This window comes from Daphnia pulex, chromosome 5 (assembly GCF_021134715.1).
Source record: "Daphnia pulex isolate KAP4 chromosome 5, ASM2113471v1".
Lineage (NCBI taxonomy): Eukaryota > Metazoa > Arthropoda > Branchiopoda > Diplostraca > Daphniidae > Daphnia > Daphnia pulex.
In genome coordinates, this window is record NC_060021.1 from 11,690,248 (window position 1) to 11,708,367 (window position 18,120).

At 43.4% G+C, this 18,120-nt stretch overlaps 1 protein-coding gene across 4 annotated transcripts in view; it reads right to left on the minus strand.

Annotated features, from left to right (window-relative positions):
• The window catches only part of LOC124193367 (netrin receptor UNC5C-like), a 49,338-nt gene that overhangs the window by 18,042 nt on the left and 13,176 nt on the right, over positions 1-18,120 (minus strand). For 2 of the 4 annotated variants that reach the window (XM_046587142.1, XM_046587141.1), the window contains exons 3-4: positions 4,316-4,440; positions 3,223-3,588 (exon numbers count right to left, since the gene is read on the minus strand). In XM_046587142.1, coding sequence (XP_046443098.1) covers positions 3,223-3,588; positions 4,316-4,385 — 436 coding nt within the window. In that variant the 5' untranslated portion in view covers positions 4,386-4,440. Of the gene's footprint in view, positions 1-3,222; positions 3,589-4,315; positions 4,441-8,246; positions 8,595-18,120 lie in introns of those variants that run through there. The other 2 variants (XM_046587143.1, XM_046587140.1) reach the window with 2 other exon arrangements.

Consider the following 18,120-nt stretch of genomic DNA (forward strand, 5'->3'; position numbering starts at 1 on the left):
AAGCGTTGGATCAAAGAGGAAACAGATGTACATACACCGTCCGAGACTAAATACAAATCCCGACCAGACACAAATTAGCACGACACGGATTTGTTCTCGGCTTCCTTTTTCACCCATTCGAGCGCCCCCCCTCCCCCTCTGAAACCCGAATTGTTTTCGGTCTACAAGAACAACTTGATGGATGGGACTCTTTGACACGTAGTACACTCCGGATATTGTGGATAAGTTTCTTTCTACTCGTCCATTCCTTGAAGAGAAGAAGAGGCACAACTGGGAAAAAGAGTCGAGAGACAAGCCAAGAGAAATGGTCGACGACACGGTTCCAGGGGATTTTAAATATAAGAAAAGGAGGGAAGAGTTTAAAAAAAAAATAATCCCCCCAAAGTTGCCTCTCTCCATTCCGTTTGAAATATCTCAATATTCTTGTCTGGAAATTAATAAAAGGAGCAACTAACTAATAATCGGATCGAAATGTGTTGTGTGTGTCAGACGCACAATAAAAAAAAAAAACCTTGATGATGAGCTCCATTCGATGACGAGCGATTCAATCAAGGAAAGGCAACCGAAGACGATTCCATGAGATTGATACTCGCGAGACCAGAATTGGATTAATCAAAACGGTCGCCAAGAGGAACTACCATACCAGGGGGAAAAATACAGGGTGGGGTCGATTTATTGTCAGGCCGAGTGTCTTCTGTCGATCAAGAGACTGGTCGATCGAGCACGAATAAATAAAAGAATTGTTGGTCACGGTGAAATAGTTGTCGAAGAAAAACAAAAGAATCGGACGTCACATCTCCAAAAGGAAATGAGCGACGGCAAAATGTAAAAATCTCAAAAGAAGAAAAATTGACACGCCGTTTCCTTGGTTCTTTTTGAACCCCCCCAACCGTGTCTCTATAGGATTTCTCTCCCCTGTCTCTATAATTAATATTCATCAAGGGGCGGCCTTGCGTCGCTGTAGAAACCAGTGCCGTGTGTAGCCGGTACCTGTTTCAAAACAAAGGTGCGTGAACCACCCCCACCACCGTCTGCGCTGAAACAGCTGCGTGAAAAATGGAATTTTCCCTTTTCAACGTCGAATAAGAATTGCGCGAGTCTGATTTTCAGAGTCGACAAACAACTTTCCTTGAACGAATCGCCGGGGCCATTTTTTATTTAGAGACTATCAAACTTGTAACCGAAAGTAAAATTGCCAAGAAAATCCAGTCCTTTGCGTGTATAGAAATGCCCGGCGTCCGACTCAGCTGTCGCGCCCATTTAAACTATCTGTCAACTTCACCAGTCGATAGCAGACGCCCTCGGAAACCTCCCCTTTTCTTCGGCTTCTTCCCCCCAAAAAAGAAAATGTTGGGCGCGTGACCGAACGCGACGAAACGAATGTAGAACGGAAAAAGACGATAAGAGAATCAACATTTCCAGGATGAAGAAATAAACTCAACAAATAAAGTCGAAATGGCACACATTTTTCTGAATTTAGGAATCCGTAGCGTCGTAAATAGTCCATTACATTATCTAAAGAAGATTTGAATTTCAAACGTCAACAGTTTACGACTGCCATTTCAAAAATCCATGTTGGGATTATGGCAAGAATTTCAAAAGATATCAGGCAAAAGGCAGTAGCAACTTGTTGTTTGTCTTGTAAACGCCATGAGTCACCAAGTCCTATTCAAATGCAACAATTTGACAAGGCGTCGTCATGGAAACACCGGTACCGAAATATCCACCTGCCTCTTTTTGAACAGATCATTATCACCGAAGCCCCGTCGTGCCCAATTCTTTGACTGTAATGCAATCACACGGTTAGTGACATCATCAATTTCTCCCCATCGCAAATAACCGCGGTCAAATTCCATTCTAATCTTAATTCAATCAGAAAATTAAAATGCAGAAACCCAAAAGAAAACCAAACGTTTATCATGAGATTCATCAGGTTGATTGAATCAAAGGTGAGGCAACCTGATTGAAATTCGTCGTCGAAGAATGCCAAGACATTTCTACTGATGTTGGTCCGGGAGAAAAACAACAAAAATTCAAAGCGTTTCGTGTCGTTGACGCCCAAATTAAACGAGAGACGAAACGACCGTGGCTCGCGTGTGGTTGAGATTTACATTTGGATTTACGACGTATACAAAAGGAGTAGCTATTGCTGCTGTTGTTGCAACACCCCATCGATCGACACAACGATTTAAGAGTCTCATTTCAGCAGAGCCGGACAACAACAAAAAACAACAACAACAACAGAGTTCATTGCAACTCTCAACTGGAGACTCAAGGGGACGTATAGCTTCCGATTAAACGATGGGAGAAAAAGACGGCCGAGCTTATATGGCTTAATCCAACAGCGCGATCATCATTTCTTCCGTCTAAAATTTCACACAACGGTTTTTTCTTCCGCTTCATTTTCTTTTCTTTGGTCAGAACTTTGGGAGGGAAAACCGAGAAGGAGGACGAGACAACATTTCGGGGTTCGAGCCGCTGGTTCGTAAAGCCTTAACTCTCGCTTGAATGGCTAATGCCATGATATCAGTGGCCTGCACCAATCCATTGTGTCGAAATCGGAGAACGGATCAAAGACGACCAAATGCTTTCAACCGTCAAAGAATTCGACAAACTCGCAAAGTAAAACTCCCCCACCCACAAAAGACAAACGGGAACAATTGAATCGAATTACAGACGTATAACGACGACATTCGTCATCATCGCTCAGACTGGGTCTCGTCGTCGTTGCCGGGATGCGGGACATAAATCAGAAACAATTCAACAACGAGACCCAGCATCGCTCCCGAACTTTCTTCTTCGTCCTCCTATTCCCCCCATTGGTACATTCTCGCCATAACTCTTTGTGGGAGTCGGATGGATATTGAACGTCAAGGAGGATTCACTGCACGCAAGAGAACCGAGAGAGACATGGCTGATGCCATCGCGGCTGGATGGATGTCGCCAAGGGGACAGAACTTGTTCCCTTTCCCAGTTTCCCTTTTCTTCTTCAATTTTTTCCACTCGTGTTGCCTAGACAACCGCATCGGATCGCGTTGAACGCGGCAATGCGTCAAATAGCCCCCCACACCGACATTATCTCAAATGCAATACAATTTGAGTTGACTCAACTAACGCCATTCATCACCAGTAGATGCCATAAAAACATTGGCGGGAAATAACGAAACGGGAGAAAAAGAGAAGCGACGGAAGAAAAACAAAAAGGTGGTAGTGGTGACTCACATGCGACGATGACTTTGGCTCGGCGGGACTTGACTTGCCCGAAGGAAGACCAAGCGATACACTCGCAACCGTATCCGTCCAGTCCAAAGTATTCCTCGACGTCGTTGCGGCTAACGTCCACCTTGACTTCCAGCTGGCGGATGCCCGTCATGGGATCGACAAACTCGTGAGCCGAGTGGTGCTTGGTCCTCACCGCCTCGCCGTTGCAGACGAAATAGAGTTGGAGTGCGTGAGCGGCACGGCACGACAGCGTTCCCACTTTGCTCTTGACCACGTACGCGTCCTCGGGTTCTTCCAGGAAGAGCGGGGCTCTCGAGTCCGATCCCGGACGACCAGTGGCAAGAGGATCCTCCAATAAGGATCCACCTTTTCATTTATTTGTAAATGAGAGAAAACGTTCATTAGTTGGGAGGTCACAAAAAGCAGCTAATTATACCAGTAGACGGTGCAGAGACAACTTGATTTCAATTAGGCACCGCTATTCCCAATCATCCCGGCAGCAATCAAATTCTAAAACCCTCGCTGAAATTTGTGAGTTGAAAACCAACCGACTAGACATATGGCAAAGGAACAGAGAAAGTGTCCAGGTGGGGAGTCTCATTTTTCCTTTTTTTCTGGTTGTTTCTTCTTCCCTCCTGGACTTTTTTATCCTTTCGCCTCTTTCTTAGCCACACGACGTAAATAAACAGGAGAATATTGGAGATACTGTTAAGAATGAAAATACCGATGAGAGTACTAACTAGACCTAACGAGCTATTCCCACGTATTCTTCCCCCCCATTCCATCCAGCTCCTACAGGGGGGCGGGTTGACTGAACGGACCACCGAGCAATCGCACTGAGCGACGCTACTATAATCTCCAACAACATCAGCTACTTTTCTTAGACCTTATCCACCTACAGTTTACCGTAACTGGGCCTTTGTTTCACCGTTCAATGCTTCCCTTTCACGCCCAAAATAAAAACTTAATCATTTCACTTAACCTAACCAAGAAGGGCCAATATCTCGACAGAATGGCAATTTTTTTTTCAATTTGGCCGACCTGTTGCCATTTTGTTTCATTAAAACGGGAGAGAAGATGAACCAATAAATACCATCGTCGGTTGCCATGGCCACAGCAAAGAGGAGAGGAAGCAGCAGGTGGAGCAGACGTGAGCGATGCATCTCGGGATGATTCGGCGACTGCAGCGGATCCAGCCACTACAAGAACATAATCGACCTGAAATTGGAAATGGAAACAAAATTAAAATTAAATCTTCCATTCAGCAAATGAAAATAAAAAAGTGCAGCACAAAGAATGGCAGGGTCTTGCGTAATATAATTCAACTGTTGAAAAGGCGTTCACGAACGCGTTTACCAGCAACCGCAAATCGACAAACACACACTAACGAAAAGCGTGCTTCATTAAGACGGACGACGGCATCGGTGTCGGTTAGTATAAAATCGAGTTAGTTAGGAAAAAGATTTTTCAATTTCTTTTGTCGACAGAAAAGAAAAAGGAAAAAAAGGTAGTGGCAGACCACACGATTCGTTTCCTTCAACTTGGTTTTCTTCGTCTTCAATTTCTTTAAAATATTTTGACATTGAAAACGACGTGTGTCTACTCGGCTCAGAGTCCACCCACCACAGCTAGTCCAGTCAACCGAAATCCCCCTCTATCCACAGTGCATTATTATAAAGCGCCTCATAATAAAATGCCGAGTTATTTTTGTAGGGGAGGGCGTTACGACGAGGAGGTTCATTTTACCATTTTCTCTTTTCCTGTTGTTTCTTTTCTCTTTTTTATTTTATTTTACGATGATCAACAGCAGGACGTCAGTCGTTTATAAACACACACACACACAGGAGCCGAGTGCCTGGTCCTTATCAACTTTATGGAAGACCCGCACACACACAAAAGTATAAATAAATAAATTGTCTGATTACACAGCACTCCTCGTTCGTATATAGGCTGTACAAAATCAGCTAGAGGGTAAAATACAACAACAACAACAACAACATGTAAAAAAAGGGAGAGGAAGACCGCAACTTCTTCCCGTGGCGGTCGTCGTCGGTCGAAACGCGGAGAAGAACCGCCCGCTGCGTTGAACGCTCACGTTTTCTTTTTCAAAAACCCATTTCTTGGCTCTTCTCTTGCTTTGTGTGTGTGTGTCCCACAAAATTATCCAACCCAAATTGATTCTATTCTTCCCCCCATTCGACTACGAGTTGGTTTTTTCCTTCTCAACTTCTTCTTCCCATTCTTGTCTTTTAATGAAATCAGCTCGACAAAAATGCTCATGTATTTTATCCCGTCATCATTGAAACATTTTCCCGAGTAAAACGAGAAGAAACTGCCTTTTTTCAGCCTCAAATTTACAGGCTCTTCCGACTTTTTCTCATTTTGACCAAATGTACAAGAATCTGCTGAATACATAAAAATGACGCAACCAACAATCACCAGGGAGAGGAGCCAAAGTCAAAGGTGGGCGGGAATGTCTGCAGAAGTTAAAAACTAAAGAAAAACTTTAGAGTGTCGAGTCTTGTCGACTGCAAAGGTATCAAGTAGAAAAAGATGGAGCATATAAGGAAAACCAAAAAGGGGGGCTGGTGCTGATTATATAGATGAACCTTTTTTTTTTCCTGGGCTCTTTCTAACAACCTCCCTCAACTTCTCCGCCTATTCCACCCGAGAAGAGAAGAAGAAATAAGAGCGCCGAACTGTTTTGATGCCTTGTAATTTGGCAGCCAACAGTCAAACAAGCGGCGCTCGACTGGCATCTCCAGCAGCAGCAGCCGGTCCCGAAAATGGTCAAAAAGGCAAAAGAAAGGAAGGCGAACACACACAAAAACAGTCGACGACCAATCAGACGACTGGTAGCTCAGGTATAGGGGGAGAAAAAGAACTCACGTCCTAATTACTATCTTTTGGTAGCCCCTAGAGTCTTTGGTTTAAAATGGGGAAAATGGACGAGTCATGCGAACAGCTTTTTAAAAAGTTCCACATTTAAAATTTTCAATGCTACAACTTAAAGAAGATGAAAAAAGGAAACGAGTGGACCAATTTCAATCCAAAACATTGCAGACGACGTCGCTCTCAAACAAACAACAAGAAGAGATTACCATTCTTCTACTGTTCCAGCTGTTAGACGTTGATTAACTAATTACAGGGCACCCCAAATCGGTTCACCTTTTTGGTGTCGTGATGCACTAACCCTTTGAACGAGTTCCATTGGCGAAGCCTTTCAAAGAAGTTTTTCAAACAAACGAACGAGGAAGAGTTGTAGTTTGGCTGGCGTCAAGTAACTCGACACTTTAGATCAAGTGAAAAAGAAAAAACAGGAAAAAGATCAAGTTCCCCAATTGTATACACTGGGTAGAAGGGGACAGTGATGTAAACATTTTTGTTTGTTCTCTATTCGGTCATTCAAAAAAATAAGGTTTCTCCTTCGCGAGGGTTTGCCAGTTTTCACATGGCCCCTTTTTTTTACTCGGTATTTTTTGTAGGAGACCAGGTGGACAATAAATAACATCGTTAACGATATATTTGGGAGCCTATTGGGTTAAAAAGGAAGGAATTCGTTGCCCAATTAGGTCGATGATTCAACGAGCGAATCGATCAGACCGTAAAAAAGTGAATAAAAGAAATTGGTGATGACGCCTTGTGGAGCCTCTTCACAAAGGATAACAACAACAACAAACCCAAAGAAAGAAAAGAGGGAAAAAAAGATTCCCCAAACATGTTAGATCTATGGAGGTCGAGAGAGCTGATAGGGGGAGAACTTGATAGGCATCTTTTCGGAGGAGGTAAAACTAAAAGCTGAGATTTCTTCTTTTCAACAGGGAGAGGATTTTCCTGGATGTCAGATGGAACCCGAGGGATATAATACTACCGTGTTCGAGCGTTGAAATCTTCCATCTTCTTCATATACTAGAGGGACCTCCTCAACATCAGCCCCCACCACCCAATTCTCTTATAAAGAAAACTCATAGACAAGTATAATTGTGGACCTCTCTCTATTTCCCATTGGGACTCTACTGTTTGAAGAGCTGATGACGTCCTCCTTTTCCCAACTATTTAGTCTCTGGCCTTTTTTCTTGTCCTCCCCACTACTACTACTTCACTTACTACTGACTGTACTCCGAGAATTGCCTTTCCTTCTTCTCGTTTTTATTAGTTTTGGGGTCAACAATGTTTTCTTGTACATGCCTTTAAGTGAAAGGTGATGCCCCTCCTAAAAGATGAGACACTGAAATAGTCAGTCGCGACGGCGCGGGGGTAAAAGGGAAGTTAGGAGCCAATGGTATAGTGGGGGGAGTGAGGATGAAAGAACCGGTGGGTTGTCGTCAGTTGCACTTCAAAAAGACGACACGCCAAAACAGGAAGGAAGAGATACACTCGGGAAACATGTGAGACCTGCATGAGCTGCTCCTTTTTTATTAGACTACCCGAAAAATGATGAGACAAGACGGCGACATTTTTTCTTTGGGCGCCGATTAATTGGCGGTCGACTGCGATCGTTTTCAAATGCAATTTCACGTAAAATGAAAGGGGGAAATATTTGTTTTTAGAAAATGTTGTTGGTGGTGGTTTCGTGCCGTGGGACAATGTCGAGATGGTAAATAATAACGACGTCGAAAATGAAAAGACTACCACTTGGCCTATTGTTTTTACGTAACATGTCAAACAATGTCTGTGCCAATTCGAATATTTTAACAAACGCAACCGGGAAAAAGTTTGAGGGGGGCTGAGGTGCTTACGAAACTGACACAGACGCAAGTGCATGTTACAAATGTGCATGTCAAAAGCAACTCCCACACCTGCTGCTGCTGCTGTGGATTGGAACGGTTTTTTCATTTTAGTTTTCAAGTTGGGGATTGAAATAATTTTCCCATTTTGATTCATTCCCTCCCAGAAAAACTGAATAAATTTCCCATTAACCAAATAGAGAAAATGGAAAGAAAGAAAAACAGGGGAACCAGAATAATACCACAAGATGACCAAAAAACAAACGAAAAACGCCCAAAAAGAAAAACGACACTGACCTGTGGCCACCAAATGAAAAAAAGGTTTCAATCACGAGACGACGTGTAAATCCACTTTTGGGCGCCAATTGAATAATAATCCGTGGGAGTCAAAAGCCGGTTTCACTGAACCAAAAACACAAGTTAAACTAAAACCACCCAAAATTGAAATCAATTGCTGAATCGAAGTCAAAGTTCAGAAAAAAAAACTATTTGATGAAACAAAGTAATGAGAAACACGTGCAACTTTCGGGAGTCGAGAGTTTATCCGTCGAGTACACAAACCACAACGAGCAGTGAAGAAACGCACGTCTAACGAGAACGCGAGTCAGGGGACAACTGAGCCAAACGCGTCAAATCATGGCGCCTTTCTTTTCTCTCCCTCCCTCTCATCTTTATTTTCTCAGAGCAGCGCCTCTAGCGGCGGGTGGTAGAAATTGAGCTGAAAGAGGCGGAGCCAAATAAAAGAACCCTCTTTTTTACACCAACAAAAAGAAGAAGAAAAAAGTTAACGTCTGTTACACATACCAATGTAAATCATTTTATGTCTTGTCCAAAACTTTGCTGATCTTTTTCTTTCCCATGGCCAGTGGCTTAAAACTTTAAGCGATTTGGCGATTACACGGTGAAGAAATCCAGTAGTTGCCGTGGTTGGCGTATAATCAACAATTCAACAGGTTTGGACGACAACAGACCAATCATCACCACGTCCAAACGTGTCACTTTTGATTGCGATTATGACGGATCGATCAGTTTTCGATCGAACGGCCGATAACAAAGCGATGCTCGATTTCTCCCAATTATTTATTACGGCAGCTCAATGTAATAAAAGAATCAAACACAATGCCATCTTTCTTATCGGCTAACCAATGACTCCAAGCTCAATAGGAAAGGTCTATAAATAGTTGCAGTGATGATCGGTAACGATCGTCATTGATTTATGAGACACTACGACCCAACACAATAAGACCAACGTCTCCAGGTTTTCTCCCAACTATTTCCCCCCGTTCACGTGAATTATAACCAAGAAGAAACTCGAAGACGAAAATTACCCACTTACATCACCTCCGCCTCTTCTCCTCCCGACAGGCCCAACAATTAACAACGGCAGCAGTCTCCAGTCAGTTTTGATTTATGTTTCGTGAACCTTTTAGATTGGATCAGAAAAACGAAACAAAGAAGGTAGCCTCAGTAATATGTAACAGCACAAAAGTTCATCTGACGGCAATGTTTTGTTGTTGTTGCTTTTAATGGACTAATTGAAAACGAGAAAAATAAGAGATAGAGAATAGGGAATTGTATGGAGGGAAGAATTACGCACGACGTCATGGGCCGTTCGTTTTGATATTATTCAAAGGAAAGAAGAAAACAAGAATCAGAGACAATATCGTAAATAAATCGACTTTCTCCTTTCACGCGGCCAGGAAACGCAAGTGAACTGAATAAGAGAAGATGGGGCTGGGTCGATCTTAGGTGCCACCTATCCCGGTCGTTTCGAACACCTGCTGCGCTCCTGCTCGCTACAAACTCCGAACGGTATACACACACCGACTCCATTAGACAACAACAACAACAACAACAACATTGTCTTCTATGCACAGATATGCGTGAGCCTGTCATGTTGCATCTGTTGAACGATGGGCCCTATTTCTTCCAAAGGAAACGAAAAATCTCGGCCAATTTGCAAGTAAATGGCCGTGCCCAGCACAATCGACGAGGCAGCAGAGCGTCGACCCATTTGCATTCGTAATGGCCTTTACCGTTTCTTGTTGTGGTTCCCCTTTATTTTTTTGAAGGTGGGCTGGGATATTTTATTAGAAGAATGAAGTCGATCAGCGGGCACGAACTAAGAGAACATGGCAGCTGGTCGAGTTCTCAGCATCAGCCGATTCGATCCTGATCTTATCCTTGCAAAAGGGCAAGGCTAAAACCGTCGTTTGTTTGAACAGCAGCAGAATCCCTCACTTCTATTTATCTCAACTCGTTTCTCCCTTTTCTGCTGATGGCTCTCGCCCGTTGTCATATAGACTCGGCAATGCTCTCACTGTTCACATTGAACTACTCAACGAGTGCCGGCCGGGATCGTTGACTACTCAAGAGGCTTTTACCATCAGATAGTCTCACCCATTGTACACGATGGATATCGCACTGGTCTCTTCTTTGATGCCGGCCCTTCTTTGTAGGCAGACACACCCCGACCCGCGTGATGGAATTGTATAGAGAATATACAGACAAGACAATAAGTTGCACTTGAAAATCCTGCCGGCCGGTTATGTTCTATTCTCGTGCGCATATAATAAGACCGTCGACTTATATAGATAAGAAGATGATAAGGGAATCAAGTGGACGATTTCCAGTCTTTTCACAATCCTTTTCAATCCCTTTTTCTCTCAGCTGTCATGTGTGTGTGTGGCTGGCGTTGCAGCAGACGAGAACCAGCAACTTTATTAAAATCTCGAGTCAATAGACACGACCACAAGATGATACAGCAGCAGCGTAGATGTAGGGGGGAAAGGACTTGTGACGTCGGATGGATATCGCGGTGCTGTTTAGTAGAACAGAAGGAAAAGGACTTTGGGTTTTTTTTAAATCAGAATTTGGCTGGGCAGGAATGAAGGGGAGAAGAATGAAAAAAAGGATGGAAAACGATTCGTATCTTGGGTTGACGGGTTGAATCTTATTCACCACAATGAGGAACGTTACGTGGACTGTTTTGACTAATATAAAAGACCAAATTTTATCTTTTCCTTTTTTAGTTTTTCTCTATGACAGATTCTCGTCTGATTGCACGGCCCCTGCCACACAGCAACAGGACGAACGGACGGATTGACTACGAACAGGCAAATGTGCGGTACTTGATGTCCGTCCTTCTCTTTTCTTTTTAAATGTCTTGATCAGCCCCTCCGGACATTGATCATAATTTTGAATAGCTTCAAACGAAGAGAAACGGATGACGGCGGCGTCGTGAAATTGACGAGAGAGGAAGTGCGGGAAAATCGAGTCGCGGTTTCCTTTTTTGGGTAATTCAACTCCGTCGTTGGCAAAAGACAAAAGAACGTGGACCATTTCTTTCGATAAACAAAAGAGTACTGGCTGCTGGCTTTTGTTTTATACGAGTTGGATGGAGTGATCAATCAAAGACGAGAGATGAGACAAGTTAATCGCAAGTGGAAATACAATAAGACGAGGGGGGTCTCATCTTTTTATCTCGGCCGGGGGCTTAGCGCATCATCTCCGCATCAGCGACCGACGTCAAATTTTCGCATGGCGACATAAAGCGACTCGCACAAATCTTTCACCGAGAAGTAGATCTTTATCTCTTATTCTCCACCGCAGCCATTGCCGCACATTAAACGGATGAGCGATGGAAAATGTAAAGCGTCGCCGATCCGGTGCTACTGGGATTCGAGTGATTGATTCATCCGCACGATAAACCCCGTTCTGTTCGCTGTAGCGTATGACCTCCCGCAGAGCATCAACCCTTACTGCTGTGTATAGTGTCTCCCAACCATCAAAACTTTCCAATGATTGTTGCGGATGGAAACAAATTGCAGCGGCAATGCGCGTCGGTCCATCATTTTTGTTCCCACGTTTCTCTTATTCTTTTACACCATTACATTGATAATAATAAACCCACATTAATCTGCTGCTGCTGTTGTAGAGAGTCTAACCTACCCTTTTCTCTCATTTGACTCCCCCAACATTTTCGCCTGCCTCCCCCCTCCCTTACACTATAGACCCATGCACGCGACTTAGTTAACACAACTCACACTGGTAAGTCTTTCTATAACCCAATTATCCTCCTCTATTCCTCTTGTTACTTGTATCGGATCATCAAATTGAGTCACAACGCCCTTCGGCACGTTTGAACTGAACGTCCACCCGACCGGCCGCCGTTCGTCGTACAAAAAATGCCGACAAAATCGGCCCTCAACTTATTATTCGTCTACACGTTTTTCGGGGCTTCTATTGAAATTCAAATCGATTGCCAGTTCGAAATTTGATCGTCACCAAAGGGTCTGAAAGGGACACTGTTATTTTTTTAAAATTATACTAGACTCCTCTTCACCCATCCATTTTTTTTTTGTTGTACATGTCTGTGAAAATTTATGAATTTATTCCTACTGCCATAGTTTAATGAGGCAGGAACTTCCGGCATCCGGTCGATAGAGCCTGGGTCCCATTTACCAGGACGTGAGCACTTAGAAAAAATGTACAATCTAGACGAAAATATGTGCAAAAGCGAGCGGCAGCAAATGTGTGATGAACATTAACAAATGATGACGGCCATCGTATAATACGATGGCGGAATTCATTCGAGGGAAAACAATAAAATCAAAGTTGGTTTCTGCTGTCTAGAGGAAATCGCAATGGAACTTGACGGTCTCAAAAGCAGTTGAAACTTGTTCATTAGCGGAAATTAACGCGAGGGACACCCAAATTGCAGCAGACGAGTATTAGAGGGGAATGGGAGTTTGGGTGCCGAGCAATTTTAAAAGTGAGCATCGGTTGCGTGTGGGCTCGCTTGTGTCATTAGCACCACGTCCGCATCCAGACGGATAAGGTTCATCCGCATTCTTCCGCCAATTTGCATAATTGCCCCCAAAACTTCACAACAACAACAACCAGTTAAGTAGCACAGGGCAGCACAAAACAACCAAAGGAGACGATTTCAAGTTGTCTGGGTCATTAGCAAGTCAGATAAGAAAATTCTCCATTGGCCATTTGAAAATGAAATCGACAAATGGACTTGATTAAAGATAAAGAGAATAACGATAAAATGATGTTGAATTCAAGGTAGTAAATGCAACAGCATGGAACTCTAATAAATGGCCAATAGGAAACGGAATCACGGCTATTAAAAAGATGCACACAATTCCGACTGTTTCCGGTCAGTTATTTATTTGGACGGGTGGATCGTGGATGGCCAGCACGAGACAACGTGTTCGTGATTGAATAGACAATTGGCACGCCATGGTTTCTCCTGTTGTACTGATGTTACATTTCAATAAAAAATAGAAACTGAACAACTGAACCATCTGATAATCAAAACTATAAAAGTTGGAATTGATCCGGGCGGATGGGTGCAGTGCACAGTGCAGTGGTAGACCGACTAACAACAAGGCGCGACATCTTTGAATGCAAAACAGACGGGAGAAAAAAGAAGCAGTCCAACTTTATCTAATCTCGCAATAGCCATCCGTCCCTCGCTCCCTCCTCTCATTCTGAATTCATTAAAGATATCCATCGATGGATATGTTTCTGATGGAAGTCATAGTGCCAAAATAGGAAGTCTCTAGCCGGAAACGGTATATATACTCCTCAACGTTCGATTGCGAGCCCCAGGATAACATCGCTCCCCCACTCCACTTGAATTGTGTCAGTTCCAGCGGTTCACTGGAACATTATCTCAATGTTCCTTTTACTGCCGGTAGAGACTCAAACAACGATGACTCAATGGGCGAATCACATCCACTTTAATGCATTTCGTTTGTTCCCGAAGAGATGGAACACGTACAAAATAAAAAAAGGGGTTCTATTCGTCAGTCAAGTGCTAAACGCAAAGACAACTCGACTGGAAATGATTTGTTTGAATTCGATCCATCTATAGCAGTTGATGGTCTGGAACAGGGAAAAAAAAGAAGCAGTAGCAGTTCAGTGATGGCACACCACTGGATGAAAGTTCCAGCAGTTCAGCCACTCCAAATGTTTAAAAGTAAAGTCGTTTGACCCGAAAAGAAAAAGTGACACACGAGAGACACTCCGGTACTCACAACGCGCGCTGTGCCATCTTTCAACTCTTGAATAAGATCTTCCTTGTACACTTTCCTCCCTTTCTCGTGTTGTTATGCAATGTGCTCTAGGAAGAATTGTCACACTGAAAGAAAAGAGTAACCCTTAGAGTAACTAGAACCGGGGATCAGGCGAGGATCTCTGGCCCCCATCTTTTTTTTTCTCTCTCCAAGTTTGCTCGTGAGCGTACCTCTTCTTTTTCCTGTCTCTTCATTCTTCATTCGCTTTGGCCTCAACTTGATTTTATATTTATGTTGTTGTCTCGTGGCTTGGTGCTAGTGGTGACCAGATGTTGAAGGAATTTCCCTTCTAATTTGCTGGAACCCCCCGAGAAAAAGAAACTGTCATCTACAAGAAAACTACTGTGCGCAGCCTCTTTTGTTTGGTTCAAATAGACGAGAAATTTTGAAATTTTATTATTTTTTCTTGAGCTAATGGGGAGATAGAGAGAGAAGGCCTTTCCTCCTTGTGACTTCACCTAGTCTTTTTTATTAAGGAGCCATAGAATCTTATCGGTCAACGGAGTCGCTCTGCAATAAAAAAGTCGCATCGAAGACACGAGAAAGAAAAGGAGAAAGAAACGATAATTTTTTACTGCGCTGGGCAGGATCGAGGAGCAACAGCAGGAGCAACAAAGACGTTTGGGGGGTGCCATATAACAAGTGCTGCTGACGAATGCCAGACCAATTGTTTCAGACGTCGACATGTTTTTCCTTATTCTTTTCTTAACAAACCGGAAAAAAAAAAGTTTCAAACATCAACGCAGCACACGCCAAGTAAATTATCTCTAAATGGGATTGAATTCATTTTATTCGTGCGGTAGGAAGTGAAAGAGAAAAAATGGAGGAAACGAAATAGTTGCCGGGCTTCTCTTTTCCGGTTAAAAGAAGCCAAACGAATTTTTCAATTTGATTGAATCAAAAATTTCGTTTGATTCCCAAGTTATAAGACGACGATTTTATAATCTTCATTTTGATTGATGTAATAATGTACGCCTTTATGTAATAAATAATCATTTTGCTACTGCGACTGAGAAGGAGTTGGCTAAGAAATGGGAATCGATTCGGTTGGAGGCGCGGATGATGATGGAAAGATACGCGACGTGGGGGTCATTATTCATTAAGGACTCCCCCTCACCCACAACAAGAAGAAGAAATGAATGATTATCATCATCATCATCATCCGTGTGCTCTATTGCGATGATGATCAAATGACACGCGAGAGTTGCCAAGGAAATCAATTATAAAAAACCATCCCTGTTTTTAATTGTTGATCTTTCCAAATAAATGCTTTACTATCCCAACCACCCTGAGTCAAAGTGTCAGCTGTGCGATAAAAACTTCTGGCTAGTTACATATTGACTGGCTACCACAGGAGAGCAGCCCTATTGTTTCCCCACTTCAGAGGAGTTTTGGATCCAATGAAATTCCAGCTAAAAAAAAGGGGGGAAAAAAATAACTGTTGGCGAGTTTGGCGGGTGAAAATTGATGAACGATGTCGTTCAACTGGGGCGATGGCCCAACATCAGACTAACAGCATAACGCTGTGCATACCCCGACCAGTTTGGCCGCTTTTTCCTGTCGAGACTTCGGGCAACTTTTTCCCCTTTTTCTCCCCCCCCCCTCCATTTCCCTTCTGATTCTGATGTATTTCATTTGAATAAAAGATGTTGCACTTGTACCCATAGACGCAAGAAGAAGCTACGCAATGGACACGACAAGACCCCCCTCTCTCTTTTCGCTATCCGTGTGTAGGGGGGAAGAATCAGTCGGAAGGAGAGAGACCGAAATTATTATTCATTTATGCAGTTGGGTGATGGTGGTGTACATAGTGCTGGCCAGCAGAGAAAGAGATCGATGCGCCTTTTTTGTGTTTCTTGTCAGAGTATTTGTTTTTCGAATGGATGGAAGACACTCTCCGGGTGAACTACGCGAGTCAATTATTTCTTCTCCCGAATTGCGTGCACTTACATTTCCGGGGCTGAGGGGGTTGTTTTCTTCTCCCTTCTCCCTCACCCTCGCCTCAATGACAGTGAATGAAAATCTCATCGATGGAAGGATGGATGCCCTTCCTGTTTATGCCGCAACTCGCTTTCTCTTTTCTCTGTTACCCTGAACGAGAGATATCACAACAGAGATAAAACAGTAACATCATCGAGTTGGCTATAACGTCTTCATCCGGTCCCCCCACCCCCCTTTTAAAACTAGCTTTCTGGGTTAATGTAAACAGTGATGACTGTCCTCCGTCAAAAGTCAAAAGTGGTTTGATCTTTCCGTTTCGTCCGACTGCTAATGCTAATTGATAACCTTTTTCTTCTTCTTAGACGATCTCGACACTTTCTCGTCTCTCACTAATTGGCGTTGGAGAGGGCCATCATTCATCCCATTCGAAAATAGACTGTCGTTGTAATTTTTCTTCCGCTAGGACTCTATTATATGAAAATAGTTTGAATGCAGCACGTTCCACATGCGCATCTACAAAAAGGAGGGACATTCAACAAAGAAAGAAAGAAGAAGAGAAAAAGTGGAAATCTAAAATTTCAATAGATATCGAGAAAATTGCGTCACACGAACTGTCACCGGATCTTCAAAGAATCTGGGCAATGTCGTCTATTGACCCTCGCGTGCTTGACGGCCGTCGACGCTCTATTTCATCTCGACTCAATTTCAGAAAAACGAGGAGAGACTGGCAAATGTCAAAGCGTCTTTGTCATCCGACGTGCATCGCATTCCGATCCATCCAATAGGATCGCCACCGGATTAGATTTCTGGATCCACGGGGGCCAGCAGAAAGAGCCGTTACCTTTTCAAACTTTAGTTTCCACCGATTCGTTGGACTGTCGATGCACGTACGAACAGAAACGATTCAATATGTGAGATGCAACTTAATGCGGAGCTTGGACAAGTTTCAACTAGAAAGATGAAGGACAGAAAAGAGCAGGGAATCTCAGCTCTCAACATTTAACGATGGGGAGAAACACAATTGGCACCTGATGAGTTTTATGCTGAAACTTTTTCCCATTACGGCTATTGTTCTTCTTAGTATCTGACGTTTAATCGCCTTTCATTCAAATCACACCCTCTTTTATTCCTCCAGTTACCTCCCCAGCAGTTTGAATAAAAGACTCGACCAAATCAAATTGCATGACTCTAAAAAGGGAATATGCACATCGATTTGGATGCGCATGTTTTTTGTTGTTTTTTTCCTGTTCCCACGCTGAATCGACTGTACACACGAACATCATATTTCCCTTGATATTCCCCCCCCCTTGTCTAAACTGGTCCAAGTGTTTGTACGCGCGATGCGGTTTTTTCCAGCAGTGACCGACAAAAGGCCATTCAATTCAGTTTTCCCCTCTCGCTCAACAGGCCGGCAGGAAACACACTGGCAAATGTATGCCCCCCATATCTCATATGTATTGGAGTCTGTGCGCGCGCACACAAACACACACGCTGGGCTGGGCCGGTCGTTTTTTGTATTTCCACCCAAAACAAGTTGGGGCGACGAGGGTGCCCGCATCTTCCTCCGCGGCTCTTCTCCTATCCATATCGTTCTCCATTCATTCATTGGAAAAAGATGAAAAAGAAAAAAATGATCGACTTCAAAAGGCCATTGAGGAGGGACGGAGTCTCTTTTCTTCTTCTCCTCCGACCAGCAGATACTTAAAGGGGGAAGAAAAGACTTTGGCGGAAGGGAATTGGAAGAAATATGGAAGACATACGATACCAATAACATCTACGAAAAATAATAATCTCTTCTGCTCCTTCAATTTCTTCCCTTGTGATCGTCCCCATCGCCTTGGAAAGATGTCGAGCAATAAGTTTCGTTTCTCGGTTTCAATCGAGTCGAATCCAACAGAGATTTACAACTCCAAAGAACGACGTGAATGCCAACGAATAAAGGGAAGAATTAAAAATGCGCAGTTCAATTCGAGTTTCGAGAGAGAAGGAAGGAAAGAACTCTCAAACTTTTGAAGAAATAATTCATCGTACGGAGCCCGCCGTCGATCCAATTATCTCTGATTTATTAACATTCCGCAGTGGAGATGTGTGACAAGGTCTAACCGTGAAGACGTACGCAGTGACACCCAAAATCTAAATCC